The 20,341-nt window shown below is 33.2% G+C and overlaps 1 protein-coding gene across 2 annotated transcripts in view; it reads right to left on the bottom strand.

Moving 5' to 3' along the window:
* The window catches only part of LOC130901740 (zinc finger protein GLI4), a 147,853-nt gene that overhangs the window by 6,299 nt on the left and 121,213 nt on the right, over positions 1 to 20,341 (bottom strand). For both annotated transcript variants that reach the window (XM_057813311.1, XM_057813312.1), the window contains one exon: positions 1,357 to 1,620. In XM_057813311.1, the coding sequence (XP_057669294.1) occupies positions 1,357 to 1,504 (148 nt within the window). In that variant the 5' untranslated portion in view covers positions 1,505 to 1,620. The remainder of the gene's footprint in view (positions 1 to 1,356; positions 1,621 to 20,341) is intronic.

Raw genomic sequence — 20,341 nt, 5'->3', positions numbered from 1 at the left:
AAAATTATATATTTCACCCTGATGTCTAGATAGGCGATGTAGTTTATAAATAGAAGAAACAAAATAGGGCCTAGTACTGAGCCTTGGGGCACTCCATATTCTATTGGTTTGCAAGAAGACATTGTTGTATCTACCCTTGTTAGCTAATTTCTCTTGGTAAGATTAAACTTAAACCATGCGAGAGGTGTTCCTCTGAAACCGTAGTACTGAAATTTGTTGATTAAATTATTATAAGTAAGACAATCGAAAGCCTTACAAAAAATAGAAAACTGCTAAATATACGGGCATAAAGAAGAAACTGTGTAGGTTGGCATTAGCATCAGGGATATATGGAAGCGGATCATGATAAAGATTTATAGAATTTGATACATTTTTGGCTACATTCTTCTTCTTCTTCTTCTTCTTCTACTGCCTTGCACCTGCCGTGCGTTGGCGATTATCTTATAGTCAGACATCTATTTATAGGGTCCACATTTCGAAGGTTTCTAGTTTATTGGTGGACGATATCTTTAATGACCTATTTCCTTATCGTACAGTAAAATTAACCTGCTCGATAAAGAAGCCGTATTTCTCAGATAATTCACAATTGATCACGTTTCTTTGGAATCATTACGAGAATTGGCGATTCTCCTATTATAATAAATATCTTTGGCAGCTTTTATTATCTAAAAATCGCACGTTCTTTGTAGAAAAGTAAAAACTTTTTTCCGAAAAGATACAATATAATTTGCGAGAAGTATTTTTAGTATTGGATTTTACCGAAAATTCTGTTAAAACTGCTCCATGATCGGAGAGACCTGGATTAAAGACAGTACATTAAGTAGATTATGAATCAAAAGATCACACGATATAGTTTATAATACTAGAATTGGTCTTAGTTATTCTGGTTAGCGTTCTTATAAGCATGATTGTACCAGAATAAAAAATTGACTGAAGAGTTTCTTGACCAGCACAAACACTGTAATAATCAATATTGAGATCGCCACATAGAATTAATTTGCTTTTTAGAGGTAAGTACTCCAGTAAACGCCACTAGTTTGTGACTGACCGTACTGATGAATTGTCCACGTGATGGAAAACCTCCACTATTTCTACTATATATTATAAAGAAAATTTGAAAGCTTTTGGAATCGAGGCAACTTCATTTTAGTAATAAATCTACACAAATTTGCAGAGCATTGGTTTAGCTACGTTCATTTATAAACTAGGTGCAGTTGAAGCTTGGTCTTCTTAAAGAAATATCATGGATACTGTACGAAGCAGCTTTTGAATCAAAAATTTGTTTTTCGAACAGTTACGAAAGGATAAAACTTTAACGATCCAGTTGATCTCAAATTATGTTTATAATGTAATTACCTGTGAGTTTGTCCAATACTTGACTCAGTCTTTTTCTTTTCTTATATTTACCGACGATACGATGATTGTGATTGATAACTAATGGATGATTGTTATTATCTTTGTCAGTAGTGGTGGAGGAATCGACTGTACTCTCTGCCATAGTCATTTACGCGGGGCGGCAAAGGGCCGCGGATCCTACGAACAATAAGATAAGACCTCCACGACTAGGTTCATACTGTGGTGCCTGATTTAAAAGTAGTGACTTCCAAGTTTTAGAGACACCTGCAACAATTGAAAATAAACATAATGAGTATCAATGACTACAGACAAAGAACTAATTAACACATTAACGAATACTAATATCGCGCTAATTAATTTATCAATTATATTCTTTGTTTAAAAAAAAATATATTCAGAAATGGAAAGTATATTATACATAAATGCTAGCAATATTATTAAATTATTGTATACGAAGGTTACAAGTTTTGAGATATGGTTGTGATGTGAATGTGTGAAATCTGACACTACCTTTATAAAGTTTTACACCATCTCGAGCTACCACAAATCAAAAACATCAGAAACTTCTAAACTCGCCTATCGGCTGCGGTGTCTGCGCGAGGAATTACTTTTTTGAAGATGAAAAAAAAAACACACAGATATAGTGAATTTAGAGTATTCTCTGCAAACGTTTGACGACTTCGTCGTGTCCGAAATGTAAAACTACAACAGGACAAATCAACTTCTCACGTCCAATTAATTTCTGCCACGAGTGTACGAAATTTTTTTTGGCAAATTGATCTCCAGAATTGGTGACATAAGTTGGCGTTTACTCAGTCTCTATCGACTTTTTTCTTCTTCTTCTTCTTCTTCTTCTTGTAGTAGGACGAGGTCCTGTCAGGTCTGTCATCTGCCCTCTTGTGACGCCGATGTCCAGCTATCGTACCAGCGTTTTGGGGGCCTACCGATAGGGCGTCTTGTGTCTGGTTTCTGTGTTTTGGCCCATTTGGCAATCCGTTCTGGAGCCATTCGTTCTACATGGTCTCTCCATTGTCGGCGTCTTGCTCTTACCCATCTAACGACATCTTGTACTCCCAGTTCTCTTAAGGTATCTGTGTTGGGTATTCTATCGTGGAGTGTGGTACCCTTTATTGTTCGTAATATCTTCATCTCTGCTGTTCTCATTTTTCTCTTTGTTTGTGTTGTGTCTGCCCTTGTTTCTGCGACTTTTTTCTATGGGGATATTTTAAATCTAAAGCTTACTCTAACAAATAGACTTCCCTGGAAAAATCAAGAGAAAATATCCGTCACGAAATGGCAGATATCACGGAAAATACCTGTCATAAACTCCTCACTTTAATCTAATCTATTAACATAAAATAAAAGGCCGATCTTCATTATAGTGCTGTTCATAGTTTGATTTTGGTGCCATCTCGATTTTATGAAATCTTATCAAGTGAGAAATATATAATTGTTAGACATTTCAAAGCAGCTCTATTGGATGCCATCAAAAATCTTAGTGGCTATTTTAGCAAGACAGTAAAATAAAAAAATCTCTGATCTGTAGTACAGTACCAAGCTTCTAGTAGCCACTCAAGTTTTGTTCAGAAGCTTAAGGTTGATATCTCAACATTTTTACGAATTACTGGTTTTTTTAAATGACATACAAATATGAAAACTGTACAAAACTTATGAACGTAACTACTAGACAGTAAACGCTGATATTTTGGTGAAATTTATTTAAGTGGTGAGTTGATTTTGAGCACTATGATTACGATTAGTTTTTTAAAATCTCATAGCGAACTCTATATCAATTGATTGGTAGTTTCATTATTTACAATAATTTATTAAATCTGGATCTTCTCCTGTCGCTTTCCAATAACGAAAAAAAAAAAATTAATGAAGAACCCAAAAAAAGGCCAAGTACATAAAATATCGGCAGAAGTTACTTTTATTTGTACCTGTCCATCATCAGCACCTGACACTCCTCGTTAGCGCTTAACATACACGATTGTGTATAAAATATATTACCATTGTCGTTGAACCGAGTCGTTGGAGGTGCGATAAATCTTCGGCTACTGTGAAGACGACTTTCCAAAATACTCACCCCCTAAACTGATACAAAAGAAACGGCGAGAGGCGGTAAGCACGTGGTGCATTGCGGCGGGGGTGGACGCAATGCACTCAGACAGACACTGCAGTGCGGTGGAGGCGGCATACGGACTGCAAGCTGTTTAAATCGTGAACGATTTTATTGTCTTCATATTCACAGTAGCGTAGTCTAAATATTTATATTATTTTATTGAAATGGATATGGAAAGTATCTGTAGTTATGATGATATCAAAATCAGGGAAAACACCACGGGAAAATACACTCTACTTTTTATGAATTCGAAACTATACGAAAAATTGTACTAAAATATAACTATTTACCTGAGAAAAAAAATGAGCCCCATCACCCCCATATTTAGAATTAAACTATAAGCTGATTCCACATGAACTAATATATATTTCTTCAACCTTTTATAAATTCTGACATGAAAGCATCAGATAGAAAAATTAATTGATTACTAACCAAAGAGTATTCAGAATTCAAAAAATATATTCTCAAAAAATCCAGGATTGCACTCATTCCAAAGTTTAATTCTTGATGAGAAGCATTTGTGGAAGTTTTTTTCGAAATTTTCTTTATTTGCTACGTTTGCTATATCTGTTTTTAGCAGTCGCTAGTGACTTATGGCAGGGCGGGTTATCATAATGAAGTAGCAAGTTAATCAGATCTATTCCTTCTTATATTATTTTACGAACAAGTCTTCAGTTTTCTTTCAGTCTTCCTTAGACAAAATCTGATCGCTCTAGGTCTAATAATAGAAAAAAACAGTGACCATGTACGAGTTTTATTGACAGATTGATATTATTATTAGTACAACAGAAATAGCAAGTATTAAAAAATTTATGTCAACAAAAACCAGCAGCAACGACAAGCTTCAATTGTTGTAAAAGGATTTTAATGATGAATGGAAATTTTAGTGCTTTGAATGTTATTTTCGAGATAAAAGTTCCATGGAAATGGAAAGTAGATGAGTCTATTACGGACAATTGTGTTACTTTTGTTTTGTTTGTTTCCATCAATGAACCAAGGACGAAAATATTCTTTCTATATAGTTGTATCTACAAGTTATTTGAAAAAAGTACAAACTATCAAAATTCTACAATGAAAAATAGGTACATTGGATGTTTTCTATTTACATCTGAAATACGCGGATGGTACCAGAAGTACCTCAGATATCACATCTTCTAGGTAAAGTCAAGAGCTTCTGGAACCATCCTCGTAGAATGATCTGCCTATATTAATTCAGCTTATACCCCATTCTAATGATTTTTGGCGACTACTTAACTGATATGTATACTTAACTTGATACATAAACGACAGATAATCATAATGAGGTAAAAATTGATTACGTTAAAGAATAGTTCTTTGTGCAGAATTTCTTATCGTGATGTTTAAGAACCAACAATTTCGAATATTAGCAAACCACTTCTGTATTCACAACTCCATTAAAGGATAAATTGATTAAAAAATGTTGTGATTAGATAATAAAATGGTAGAAACCCTTAGTGGAAAGGTACTTTCGATGACCAATTTTTATAATTTCTGCGGGCTATATCAAATATTTTGGATTGTAAGGAGAATAGAAAGATTTCTTCGAACTAATTTTTACTATTTGTACTGTTATAAGACAGATATCAATATGAATAATAATGGGATCAAAAGTTATTAATATTCTCTCTTTGATTGAGATCTTGATATATTACAGCAAGCAGCTGCTATCTATTCTTCTACAACTTTACCAAACTAAAACGATATAAGATCTACTTCTTAAATAGACTGCGATACACACTTTTAGAATGTCAGTACTTTAGAAATTATAAAATGAGGTGTGGCAATCAAGATGCTGGAATCGACACAAACAACAAATTATCAAGGAGCTTCCGAATAGACGATATTCAATTATAAACAACAATGACTCATAGCGTTCTTATTAAGCACACACCCATAACTTTTTTGACTCTAATTCACCATGATCCGTTTGAGGCATGACTTTCTCTTGGAGAAATGGAGCTCAGATTTATTCAGTCACCATTTTGCATACAGAAATATTTGCTTGATGATTGACGCCGTGTATATGAAAAAAATATTAATATTGACTTGGTGATTGTCACTTCTGTTTGGCGTTTCTCGCCCATCTTCCCAGTGCTACTTTGTATATGAGTCTTGTGGTTATATTGGAATATCTAAGTAGGAGGTATCTCCATTGATATCTGATTTTTCTAGCTTCTTCTGTCAAGCTGAAGGCAGTACATTTCTTTTTGTTGTGAAATTTTTCGCAAACTTACGGTTTCTTTATTGTTATTTAACTTATCAGACAATGCAGAAATCATGAGGAATCGGTCAGGAGTGATGACTGTGGTCAAATGGTCGACTTCCTCGTCAGTGGAAATGTACATCATCGTCGACTGATTTAATTCTTTGAACCTACATCATCGCTAATTCCTCCAGGAATCCTTTTTACATCTATGGCCTTAAAGGATTGCGGTCTTTTGCTAGACGAATGTGGATAAAGTAAAACAGTTCTGCCACTTCTTGCTTGATAGCTCAATTCATGAAAATTAAATACCAAACCGGTATTTTACCAATTTCGAAATTCTTTGTCAACATATATATCTCCATTATTTCAACCTTTCAACTTAAGAAAAATTAGTTTTAGTTTTGTATAATTCATGATCTCTTTTCTTTAAACTTTCATGGATTATTGTATTTTTGTCTGAAATCCAATCGGTTGATTTTCCATCCTCGATCAGTCTTCAAAAATCACAATTATCTTAATCTATGAAACAAATGATATTTTTAGAAAATTATCAACTAAATAAATTTTTTTTGTTCCGAATAATGATCCCAAATTTTCTTTTTCCCACGAACGACGTTGATATTAAATTTTTTACATAAATCGATGTGATTCACTTGATATAAAACGATACAAAATAAACCTCAAAAGTTAACGAAACCGTAAACATGAAATTTATTTTCGACTACATTCAAATACAGCAAATTATAGCATGGATAATTTATATGCTAATAAACCATATTTTCTCTCCTACACAGATATTAACTTATTTTAAAGTGTGAAAGCAAAATCTGAGCTTCTTATCTGAAGATATTATAAAGAATTTATTGCATATAAATTTTATTATTATGTATTTACTCTTTACATACACGCCAACAATGTATTGGGGTTTGACTCATATTTATATACTTATTCTTCTTCTTTTTCTACCTCTTGAATCCCACTGTACCATAGACAAGTTTTTTATTTTTTTAATTATTCATTTCCCTGTGTTCATTTCATCAATATTATTTGAGGTTAATTGTTCTTATTATCATCCGGTGTTCTTGACTCCTCTTCTTTTCTTTTTTTGTTAATATCATTGCTTCTGCGCCGTACATTACTAATGTTTCTTCTCTTATTATTCCTAAATTAATGGCTATCATTTTTCTTTCTATCTGTGATAGTCTTTTACCATTGCAGTTAATCATTATTCCTAGATATTTCTTAATTCTTAATCTCTTATTTTGAGTGTTTTTAGGGAATTTGCTTATATTTGCGATTCTTACTACGTGCCTTAGCGATACATTGAATAGTACCGCAGATAGTGGAGTACCTAGTCTCACTTCTTTTTTAATTGCGAGATCTTCAGTTGGGCATGCGCCAACTCGTGATTTCAATACCCGCCATAAAATTTAAACTTCTGTTATAATGTGCCAACTCGTGATCGTGGTTGTTATGAAGATTAGACAACTCGTGAGTGAAGAGTTTTTTGAACAATTCAAATTTATTTCTTATCCAAATGTAAGTACGTTAAATAATTATCCAATAAAGACATTCTCTTCTATCAGTTTTGAAAATATTTAAGTTTTTTGTAAATCTAGGTTTGCATTTTTGGATCTTCCAACTGTACCAAAGTGGATTAGGTACTAAATTGCTGGTAATAATCTTAATGTATCCTTCACGAGTTGTATCATGTACTCGGACTACCTTTTCGTTTACCTGAGATATTCCCCCATCTTTATATTAAAATTCGTCACGCGTTCTATCGCACCCTTTAAGTTTCTCTATTGCTTTTAATTCATTCATTATATCGCTTAGTGTTTCAGAGAGCATTCAACCTTCTGACTGAAGCAAATGTTTGCTGGAAATCTTCTACTAGCATTTCAATTGAATTTATGGCATCCATTCTAGATTACTTGGAGCTAAATATTTAGATTTACTCGTCAGGTATCTCTTTCCAAAGTTTATTTCACTGTATTTTATTAGATTTACAGTTATTTTATCTGTTCCAGGTATTTTCTTAATCTTTACTAGTATGATGATTTCTTTTACCCCATTTTTATTGGTTCTTCCCTTATTTTCTCTTGATTTTCTTTTGATTCAATTTTCCAGTTTTTTTATCTTGTTTTTTTCTTCGTGTATCTATTCGTTCCATTTTCTCTTATAGAATTATTTTGTGATGTTTTCTATCCTTTCTTTTCTATATTTCTTATTTTGTTATTAATCTTAATATTTCATTGTATTAATTCTTGCCTTTTCGAAGTTTTTTGTCTCTTCTGTTCATTATTTGTATCCATTCAAATCTTCCAATTCCATTTATTTTTACATCTTGTGGATATCATATCGTTTTGGTCAATTTTAGATTTTGAATTATAATGAACTAAAATATGTTACGCCTTTGGTTATGGAATTGCGGATATTAGTATTGTTTTCAGTATTTTGGAGCTAGTAGCATATTTTTGGCAAGGGTGATTGTGTTGCAGATATATTTCAGAAGATGAAACTATTATAAAAACATTTTAACAATGATTTTGACATCTTTAAAAACGACACGAAATTTATCAAGTGATATCAATCTTCATATTGACAAGGCTCTGTTTGATGGTAGAATCAACAAATACAAGGTCCATGATCCCAGACCTGATTAAAAAATACCACTGTCTCAGAAAGTCCACCATTTATACAGCGTATGCCTCAATTTTGAGGACGTCACGTTGTTTGATATTTCTTTGGCAGCCATCAATAGTGAATTTGGAAACACGGAAAAAATTGGTCATACTTTTATCTTAACCCAACCAATATAAAAGATGAACTAAATTCTACTATGGGTAAGACTGCTTCTTCATTATCAACTGTGAAATATTGGGTAGCAGAGTTTAACAAGGCCGTACGACCTGCGAAGACCAGCATCGTAGAGGTCGATCAAATGAGGTGACGACTCCAGAAATGTTGAAGAAAATCTACGAAGCTGGACTGGATGATCGTCTACTGGAAGTGCGCAAGCTAGCAGATTTAGTAGGCTTATGAAAAAGTTCAGTACATCGCATAATTACTGAAAATTGGGAGATGAGAAAGCTGTGCGCAAGATAGATGTCGTCTTTGCTTACAATGGAACAAAAGCAGCATCGTGAAGATGTTTCCATCAAGTTTCGTGATCATTGATGAAACGCGGGTCCACTAATTCACACCCGAAAGAAAACATTGGACTAAAAAGGGAGAACCGGCTCCAAAGAAGGCAAAGATCGTTCTTATCTAGCTAGTCATTTTTACTAAACCATATGATGTTTGTAGAATAAAATTATAGCGCCATTTTCACAAATTCCATTTCAGTTGCATGAATTCTCTATTGTTTATGTTACGAGCATTTCCTTGACATGGGCCGTGAAGCCGTCCCTGTCCGGTTATAATGAAAGTTTTTATTATAGCAGCAATTTGTTTACATTATTTTTTTTTAATTTTTAGAAAGATTTTTTTATTCATTTATTTGGTTTGTTTATTTTCTAGAATTTATTAGAACTTCGTTTTTGGTATATAAACAAGTTTGAATTAATGCTTCTAAATGTTCTTTATTTTACGCCTCTTCTGTTTTAAAATTAGTTCTTTTCAATAATTTTTGCACTCTTTATTATTTTGATAAAGAGTGAAGTTAAATCGAAATGTCAATTTTTTATAAATCTTCTAAAAATTATTACAAAAACAGAAGAGACCTAAAATCAATAATATTTAGAAGCATTAATGTATCAAAAAATCTAAAAAATTTAAAAAATGAAACCAAAGAATTTAAATAAATTGTATATGTTAGTTAAGTATTAGTGAATGATTAATTATTGTGTAAGTTAATTAAATCTACTGTGAGTGTTTAAATAAATTAAGTAAGTAAAAGAAATTGTTTATAAATTTACCCCATTTATAGAAATAGTATCATTAAATAATGGAACTAACAAAGGACTGAAATATTCTCTCTATATAGTTGAATCTACAAGTTATTTGAAAAAAACAGAAACTATCAGAATTCTACAATGAAAAACAGATTTCTTTTGTTGTTGTTTTTTATTTACATCTGATGTTCTACCAAAGTACGCGGATGGTCCCAGAAGTACTTTCGGACACCACATCTTCATTGTTGGAAGATCTTTGATTACCGAGTCATTTTTTCGAGTCTGAGAACAGAAAATAATCCGAGGTGGCTAAATCTGGCAAATATGGTGCATGAGGTAGCTTCAACTCAATAATTTTGCTAAGATCTAAGATAATTTTCACTAATTTCAAAGAATTAAACTTATTTTGTTGTTTGTTTATCGCATCTCCTCTTAATTGTCTCATCGTTAGATCTCAATATCCCCAAAAAAGAAATCGATGAAAATATGTTTTGCTTTATTAACTCACATATATGGTTTCCGAACGTTCTGTATAGTGGATGAAACAGAATGTAGTCGGGTAACGTTGTGGATGAACATAAAAACCACCCACCTTTCCTTTTCCTTGAATATTTGTAAGTAGTTTCTCCTTATAAGTATGACAAACTGGCCACAGCGTATGTGTTTAAATTCACCGAGTGCTTTGAATACAAATATTCTGCAGCGGTTATCTTTTCATCTTGTTGCGACAGTTTACCTCCAAGATGGATATTTGATTGGTTTCACATAAAGATCATGAAATACAATGAGAGACATCGTTTATTTATACTTTGAGCAAAGAAAATGTTTTATATAAATCTTCTGTATGCAATTTATTAACAAATCATAATCATTGAATACAAACATGGAAAAAAATTGAAGATACTGAGAATAAAACGAGAAACTCAATTTTAGAAAAAATACTTATAATACTACGAAAAGAATCATAATTAAAATCTAGAAAACACACTTTTATAGTTAATCAACTATTCAATCTAGATGTAGAATAATATAGTAGGAATATAAAGGCTTTTTAGGCTAGTAACTTGAAAATGATTATTTTCCACTCTTTCTTAATTTTTGCTTCAGTTTTCCAGTACTTAATTCCTCTCTTGGTCTGTGTCCATTATTTTTTTATTGATCTAAAATCTTGCATTCTCTGTTAGCGACCCAGTCACTATATTCTTTTGGATCTTATTATTTTGCTTGGTTCTCCTTCTCCAAATGAATTCCACTTCACGTTATATGTTCCTTTCAGCCATAATTCACCCCCTTGTATCCTCCTGGTTATTATCCATTCTCTGCTTCGATAAGAATCGCCTCGTAACTCACTGTTTGTCAAATTATTATTTTATACAGATGTAGCTTCACGTTTCTGGAGATTTCTTTGGAACGTATTATCGCATTCAGTGCTTCCAATCGTTCACTTCCTTTCGTCATCGTTGCTTCTTAATTTCCTCCCTCGAAAATGTGAAAAACAACTAGATTTGGTTTGGCGGTTTGGCTTTAGGAACTCGAAAAGAATCATCATAGTACTAGTACAGAAGTGCAGAGAATACAACAAAAAAGTATAGGTCTCTTTCATTGATGATATTTATTACAATTAAACGGCAGTAGTGCATGTTGAGGACATGGAGACAGACCAAATCGAAATTTAAAAGGAAGTTCGGCAAGGATTCGGAACAATAATCAACTACTTAAGATCCGCTGATGATACACTGACTGGAAAACAAATAGAATGGGTGCTAAAACACAAGTATCTTGGATCAGAATTGAAATGGCAATTGTCAACTACTCCTCAAACAGGAATATAAACCTCCACGTCAGTATAGGATTCATGGAATATTATGTGTAGTCAGTACTGCTGTACGGAGTGGAAACCTGGAGCTTGAAAGCTCAATTGATCAAAAAACTTGAGGCATTTGAGATGTGGCTCTATAGACACTTCCTGAAGATACCCTGACTCACAGAATCACCAACGACGAAGAATTAAGACGCATTGGTCGCAAAAGAAAGCTGTTGACAATTATTAAGCAAGAATATAAGCCTTCACGTCAGAATAGGATTCATGGAATGCTATGTATCGTTAGTACTGCTGTACGAAGTGGAAACTTGGACTTTGAAACTCAATTAATAAAAAACTTGTCGTAAACCTCCAATGAGAAGACGGCATGAGAAGAAGATACCATTCTTGCCTTTTTTGTGATGCTTCTGGCTTTTCTATTGTTCCTATATTTGGTTTATACGAGTAAATGATAGGTTCTCGTCAATATATTCAATAAAATATTTGAGTGAAATAATTGATGAACATCTTGGAGTTAGGGTGTGAATTGTAGGAAATTTTTAAATAAATTCTCCAACGAAGAATCATGACATTAAAAAATCTCTTCTGATCTGAAAATTTCAGTGGAAAGAGATATTGACAAACGACTTGACAGTGTGGAATGGACATACATGGAAATTCGTCGTAAATAAAACGTTGATTTTCGAAAAACACTTCCAAGATGGAGGTATGGGTGTGTAAAGAGCTGAAAGTCTTCTAGATATAATGACTAATAAGCAATACGTAGATCTTCCGGTGAAAAACAACTTTTATTCGCATTTAAAATCGTCTGATATTTCTCAACTGCATTTCATAATTTAAAATACTGAACAGACGTATCTGTATCATTTCTATGGAAATCGATGAATAATAAGCTGTAGGAAAATGCTAACCTGATTTAGAAGAAAAATAAATCTTGAAGTAAATCACAACACAAATAAAAATAAATCTAAAGTAAATTTTACATTTATCGAACCACAAACTTTCACATGAACTGTTTGGAAGTTATTTTATTCAGTAATCGGTTCTTATATCTAAAATTTATCTTTTTTAGAAGGTAGACTATTAAGGAGAACACCCACTTCCCTCTTTGATACCAAGGAAAATCCCATTATCTTATACTTACGGTTTGAAGATATCAAACTCACGATTATGCTTCTGAGGATGCGGTAGATGCTTCCGTTTTCGATTTACTAAAATACCTGGTTTAGAACAAGTTCTCGGAAATATAAATGTATTTTGATTTGCAGTGGCAGTAGATTTTATAATTTTATAATTAATTTTGATTTACGTTAAAATTAATTGTTTATCTCAAATGAATCGATTTATACACTGAAAATAAAAAATTATCAGAAGCAATGAAAATTGAGTGTGAATTTACGTAGTTTGAAGTATGTTTTTTGATGTGTTATTTTGTTAGAATATTCTAGTAAACATATCATTCAATTTGTGTTGACACTATTTTTAAAATTACTTTTACCGAATAAATATTGAAATTTGACAAAAAAGTTTCCAACTCTAACGCAAGTTTTTAGGATCTTATTAAAAACTATGTTCAATAATCTTTCGTGACATTATGGAAGCTTTTACTATAAATATATAAGGAAAAATTTTGAATCTACTCTCCAGAGGTCATCAGATTTTTGGAAATTTCTTTGAGAGAGGCAACTTATTCGAAGATGGTGAGAAATTGGGTACGAGCTAGAAGCAAAAAATTGCAGAATCCATTGCGCACATAGGTCTGTCTTACCCCAATTAAAACTACCAAATGGCGACGTTTCCAGGCTTGAACTTTTTTTAATATTATTGTAAAAACTACGAGGCTCATACATTTGAGCCTCTTCCACGATCAATAACATTTCGGATCGTCCGTGATGATTATAGTTTGAAAACACTTCTTAGATGAACATGCTTGATTAAAAAACTAGTCGTGAGTCGTATCTGGCGACTGTCTAAGCGTAGCAGTTTATTTGTAAAACATGCAGGATACCCATTGGTATGTTTCTATAATGCTTTACGCCAAGTGTTTCCGTAAAGACTTTCTTTAAATCAATTTCTCAGAGATGTAAAAGCTACGCATTCACTTACAACAACAACAGTGGGTTCTGGGCCTACCAGTACTTCTACAAATGATCAAAATCAAGTGAAACGAAACTTTTCCAAACTATTTCCAATAGTATAAAGCTAAGTTTTTTTCTATGGTTGAGAAAAGATTAAAACATCATTGGAAATTATACAATAAATGAAGGCAGTGACTTAACAAGGATAGTTCCGAAGTTTGCGATCTTTTGAATTAACCGGCAACACTGCTTCAGTTAACAGGTATGTAACGCAAGTAAAATTTGTAAATCAGGGCTGAACGAGTTGCACACACATAATTCTGCATCATAAATAGCAGAACCTACTGAAAGCAGGGTTAAAGTTTCTGTACACGAAATAATAATTCACAGCATGATGAACTACAAATGCGGGAGGTTGTGGGAGTAGCTCCCAGAAGTGTAGTTAAACCGTAATATGAACGTAACGTTTCATAACCGTGGTCACATACATCACGGACCATTCAACACAATGGATTTATTGGGTGAACCGGCACCAACGAAGTCCATGTTACCAGCGAGCGGTGTATTCTATATTAATTACCCCCATGAACAATCAAAGGCAAAGATTTTGACAAGGTATGGGGTCGATCTGATGATATTTACACCAGAATTATACTAGTGCGCATGCACGTGCCGTTGCGATTGTCTACTATCTGAATTATCAAGTCTTATTGCATAAACGCTTTTGGGATTTTAGTCGCTATGGAGCATTCGGTTTATCCGCAACTGTAACGTGTAGAAAGATCTGCATATTTGTATTATTCGTCACTCAAATGAAGCGTCAGGAGCTTGTATAACTGGGTTCGGAAGTTTGGAGACACCGAATCAACATTGTATGATCCGGTCATTCCAAGTCTTCTAGAGCTGCTCGGGACGGACTTGAATTGTCTATTCGGAAGCGTGCTGTTACTTTAAATTGATTTTTCATATTTTATATCAATATTTGGAGCTGTCCCCCTACAAAATTCAATAGCTGCAAGAATTAAAGCCTCAGTATGATGATTTGAGCGCTTTCGAACGTTTACAACATCATGTTTCCGATAAAGCTAATCTTCATCTTAATGGACAGTTCAATGAGCAAAATAATCGTTACTGGAATGCAACCAATCCAAAACACAAACATTAGAAGCCCATAAATTCGCCTGCGATGTCAGGAGTCGAACAGTTATAGTAAATTCAGAGCGTTATGTGCAGATTTTAAACGACTTCTTCGTGGCTAAACTTCGAAACGGTTATTAGTAAAGAGCATCCAATAGATCTCTGTCACGGGTTCGTGAAATTTTTACTGGCAAATTGATATCTAGCAGAAGTGACATAAGCACGATTTAACACCTATAGACTTTTTCTTGTAGAATTATGTCAATTATAGAGTTTACGCTAGTACAATTAACATTTTAAAGATGTTATTTTTAAGAAATAATTTTCCGAGCAATGTTATAAGTAGCAAAGATTTTTTCAAAAAACTTGTTTTTCTTGAAATTGTTTTTTTTAATGTGAAATTTCTCTTGAGGCCCTTGTAGAAACTACTCAATGCAAAACGATTTTATTCCAACCACGAAATCATCTTCAAAACCAAATACAAATACCTTTAAAGGAATGAAAGAAGAAAAAAAGTTGAACAAAATGCATAGGGCTAAAAGAAGAGTATGCTGGAAAAAGATTTATTTAAATTCAGGAAAAGATGATCCGTTTAGCTTTTTAAGGACTTGAAAAAAGAAACTTCTGTAGTCCTATAGTGATATATAAAATAAAAGCGATTTTCATAGTCTAGATTTTTATTTATGTATATATATTTCATGTATAGTTTTGCATTTTCTTGAAAATCTCAATTTTCACTATTTAAAGCACGAAAATTCAAAGGTTCAAATTAAATATTTAAAATATCCTGACAAATACAATGCGTACCCATGTGGAAATTTCGGATTGGCCGGTGATCAGTCTATCAACAGATATCGGGTAGACATTCGCATTAGTATCGTACGGGTTTACAAAATGATCAAATCGGGCCGATGTCAGATTTAGTATCAAGCTGACAAAGAAATCCGACGTTAGACCAGCACTTCTTTCAGATATCGGCCTAAGACTAAAAACCAGTACCGTATTGATACTATTTCCGAATATCGGTCCGACACAGTTGTCCGACATCCGTCCGATACTACTTTCTGTTGTCAGTTCGAGATTCAAAACGGACATCAGCCAGATATTGTTTTCGAATATCGGTCCGACGCAGTTGTCTGATATTCGTCCGATATTACTTTCCGTTGTCAGTTTGAGATTCAAGACGGACATCAGTCGGATATCGTTTTTTAATATCGATCCAATATAATCATCTGATATCAAACTGATGACAGTCTCATTAAAAATATTTAATTATTCTAGACCATGCAATTAATAGTTAATGATATGCATACTACTAAGAATGAGCAGGGGTTGATTCATAATTATAAAAATTATGTAATTTTTATTATTACTATTCTTTATTTTATTTAAACAAAAAAATACATTTATAATTTAAGTTTCAGTTACAGTTTTAGTTTTACCATTTAGTCGTTCCGTAGTACCCTGTTGGTACTTTACAAATTTTATACAAAGAATCTGGAAAACGATGATATTATTATAAATATAATATTATAAAAAACTGTTATCATTAAAGTATTTGGAATTACAAAAAAAATTACCTGTAAGTGTTCTTCGGTAAAATTTTGTAAAAAATATAACCACCATAAAATAAAATAAACCGATATTGAGTAGCCTTCCAGTTTGTTTCATCATACAAATCAAATTTCTTTCGTTGAAATTCTGCAGGCACGTGTTTACTTATATTTTTTAATTTCATATACAATTCTTGACGTTTCATTACTGGCAACTTACATAACTTAGGACCTTGCATCCAATAATAAATCAATGATTTCATCACTCCAATACAAAGTAGATGCATGTAATCTAACAATACACCAGATATAATATTAAAGTTCGGAATTTTTAAGAGAGGTGAACAAGCATTATTTAAATGATGCTCTTTTTGTTTTTTATTTTTAAAAGATGAATGTGTTCTACGAGTTGCATCAAGTTGAGGAAATACTCTTTTTTTCTTATTACTTTTAATTTTTTTCCCAGCCAATTGCTGGCTCTTCTTTTTTGAAATATTTTTACTGCTAACTGATATTCCTCTTGTTTCACAACGTTCACACGAATAAAAACCTGTGTGTCCTTTACAACATTTAATGTATGCACGAGCAGGAGTGTCGCAAACAAAGGCTTTAATTTCAAAAGATATACACTTCTCATCAGTTTTAATACCTTTATTTGATAAATCGATAACTTCATCAATGAAATCTTTCATAAATTCTTGAACACTTTCCGGTTTACCTGGTCCACAAAACAAAGCAATAAGAAAAGGTTCATTAATATTTTTTTCGTCATAAATTTGACCTAGAATAGGCCAACTCTTTTGGCTCGAATTATTATACAAATCAACTCCATCAATATTAACCAAAATTCTTATTGTGTCATAAGGATACTTGTTTAATGATCTTTGTTGAAGAATACCTTTTAAAACACCAAAATATCTATATGATCCATTATCACCACTAGTACTCATCATTTCTCTTATCGGACACTCAAACGTTTTTTTTGTTCCCAATAAAGTTGTAGCACACTTAGGAACATTCAGTCCTTCACTATGTAAAACTGTTAATAACTCTGATATGAATTTATTTGTAACAACCTTAATGTTATTTAAACACAATGTTTTAAGTTTATCACGAAGTGTTGGTTTATTTAAATTTTCACCATTATCTTCACTTATTTGATCACTACCATCACTTATAATGTCTATACATGGTCGAGGAATAGAATGTATTACTGGAATATCACTTGATTGATCATTAATTAAAGATAGTGCTTTCTCATCATCATCAGATGTATTTTCATCAGATATATTGTGGTTAATCAAATTTTCGCAATTTTCTATTTTTTGACGTTTTGCTATTTCGTGTTCTTCAAAGCCATCAGAACTTTTCAAACAACTTCCCGAAAATAATAACTTATGACTCGGTGAATCATCACTGGGGGTAACAGTATTTGCTGATAAATCTACTTGATCACGCAGTCTTTTTAAAACCCGGTATTTTTTAGTATATTTATACATTTTTGTATTGTGAAAAAATAATGAGAAATGATATATCACTTGCTCTGACGTTATTCATAAATAAAATAACTACTTAGAACTGAAAATGTTGCCTGTAAGTACAAGAGCTACGCTTAAAAGTGCTTATATATTAACTATAAATATTTATTAATAGCAATTGTTATATATAGTACCATTCGTGAATTATACCGTTCTGACGTGATTCCGATACTCAAACCGATGTCAGACTGATCGAACACCCGTTCTGATTCTGAGATTCGGATTTAAGAACATTCTGACGTGATTCCGATACTCAAATCGATGTCCGACCTGTTCTAATTCCGATACCGAGATTAAAGATCGTTTTGACGTTATTCCAATATTCGAACCGGTGTCCGACTGATCGAACACCCGTCCCCATTCCAAGACTCGGATTTAAGAACATTCTGACATGATTTCGATACTCAAACTGGTATCCGACTCGTTCCAATTCCGAGACTCGGATTAAACATCATTCTAACGTGATTCCGATACTCAAACTGGTGTCCGACTGATCAAACACCCGTTCCGATTCCGAGACTCGGATTATAGATCATTCTGACGTGATTCCGATACTCAATCCGATGTCCGACTGATCAAACACCCGTACCGATTCCGAGACTCGGATTATAGATCATTTTGACGTAATTCCGATACTCAAACCGGCGTCCGACTTGTTCTCATTCCGAGACTCAGAATTAAGGCCATTCTGACACGATTCCAACACCAAAACCAATCTCCGACCGATATTACATTGGATCTAGTGACAAATTTGAAACGGCCGGATATCAGACCGATACCTTTATGTCGGGATTGGCTCCGACCTTCCACATGGAGATACGAAGTAGTGGCAACTTTTACTATCAACCGATTCTTCGAATTATATTTTAATTACCATTGCTAAATACAATCAAAGCTTCTTCAAATACAATAATTTTCTGCCCATAATAGCTTTTCAACGTCGTTTTTGATACTAGTTTATGTACACAGTAGTAAAATGATATTTTCGTGATTGAATTTCTTTCATAATTACGGTGATCTTGCAAATAAGACCGGATTCAACAGTAACACCTCGAGGTGGCTTATGGTTCGCTAATAAACATTATAGATAGAGAGGAAACTACTGAAACAATTGTTAATTTATGTAAAACGCAGTCGCGATTTGTGCCTCGAGTAATATCGCAAGATAATGACCGGCATTCGCGAGTGCCGTATCATATATACCATTATAATACGGTAAATTCCAACACCCACTTCTTATACTAAGATAGTAATTAACACACCGATGGACTTGAATGTACACACGATCAGAGTCGGTTGTCGATATTTATAAAGAAACAGGGAAGAATACAAGACTATAAGAATTAACAAATTAGGAAAAGAAGACAGATGAACAGATGAAGAAATAACGAGATCCTTTTGAAAAACGTTCTAAACTATACCATGTAACTAAGAAGGTATGTGGAACATGTAAAACAACAAACCAAAATAACACACTGGTGGGTGAATAAATAAAAATAGAGGTGAAAGAGATACCTCAGCAATAACCAAAAGTAAAAAGTAAAAGAAGCCATGGGTGAGTCGTGGGAGGAATTTCTAGAGAAGATGGAGAAAAATGCAGAGTGCAAAGATAAAATGATGTCTCATTGGCTAAAAAACCACAGGCATGACCAAGGCTAGATTATCCAGATCTAGTTCAAGTCTAGGTTGCTATTAATTGGTCGAACTTGGGCTCGCCACTCTTGGTCCAAAGCTAGGAAACCACAGACCTGGCCAATGCTCGTTTGACCAGACTTATGTGAAGGCTGGCGCGCTCAACCTCGACTTCCCAGTACTAGCCCAGACTTGGTCCAACTCTGAGGGTTCTTGTATGGAAAGCAACTCAAAAACTACAAATATTCTATCTGAAGAAAATGAAATATTAGATGATTGAAGGAACATTTCTAAAACTAACAGCGAATCATATAAAAATAGAACAAAACTAAAAATAATTAAAATGGAGGACGGTTATATAACAAGAACAAGCGCAACATGGGAGGAGTTATGACCGGAAATGAAGGGTAAGCAACGGGAATACTTCGAAATAAAAACGGAAATGCTTTTTAGGAAATGAAGGTATGGGATTATTACACAATAATCTGTGTAGGGGCATAGAGTACACAAACAATCCTAGAGGAGTATTATCACAAATTCTCAAGAAAGGAATATCGCTTTTTTATACCATATATACGCTATTTGAACGCATAATGGAGAATAGACTGATATAGGAGGTAGACAAAACAATCAATGATACAAAGACAGCATTTAGATCCAATAGATCAAACAATATTTGTGGGATGTATGGAATTTATGTTGCAGTAGTTAATTCAGAGAAAGCCTTCCACAGTATGAACAGAGAAAAGTTATGGGAAATAAAGATGAATAGAAAACTCGAGTCCGGGATATTTCAGGTGAACGAAAAGGTAGTTCGAGTACATAATACAACTCGTGATGGATTCATCAAGTGTACCACCTGGAATTTTCTTTAATTACTTAGACATTTTAATATGTTTATGCTTCTAAATAATCTTGATTTTCATTTTATTTTTGTTTATCATTTCACAAATAAAATCTCGAGCAGCATAATAATCCTT

Source organism: Diorhabda carinulata, chromosome X, assembly GCF_026250575.1.
Source record: "Diorhabda carinulata isolate Delta chromosome X, icDioCari1.1, whole genome shotgun sequence".
NCBI lineage: Eukaryota > Metazoa > Arthropoda > Insecta > Coleoptera > Chrysomelidae > Diorhabda > Diorhabda carinulata.
Note: the sequence above shows the minus strand (reverse complement) of the source record. Positions and strands in the feature narration are given on the sequence as shown.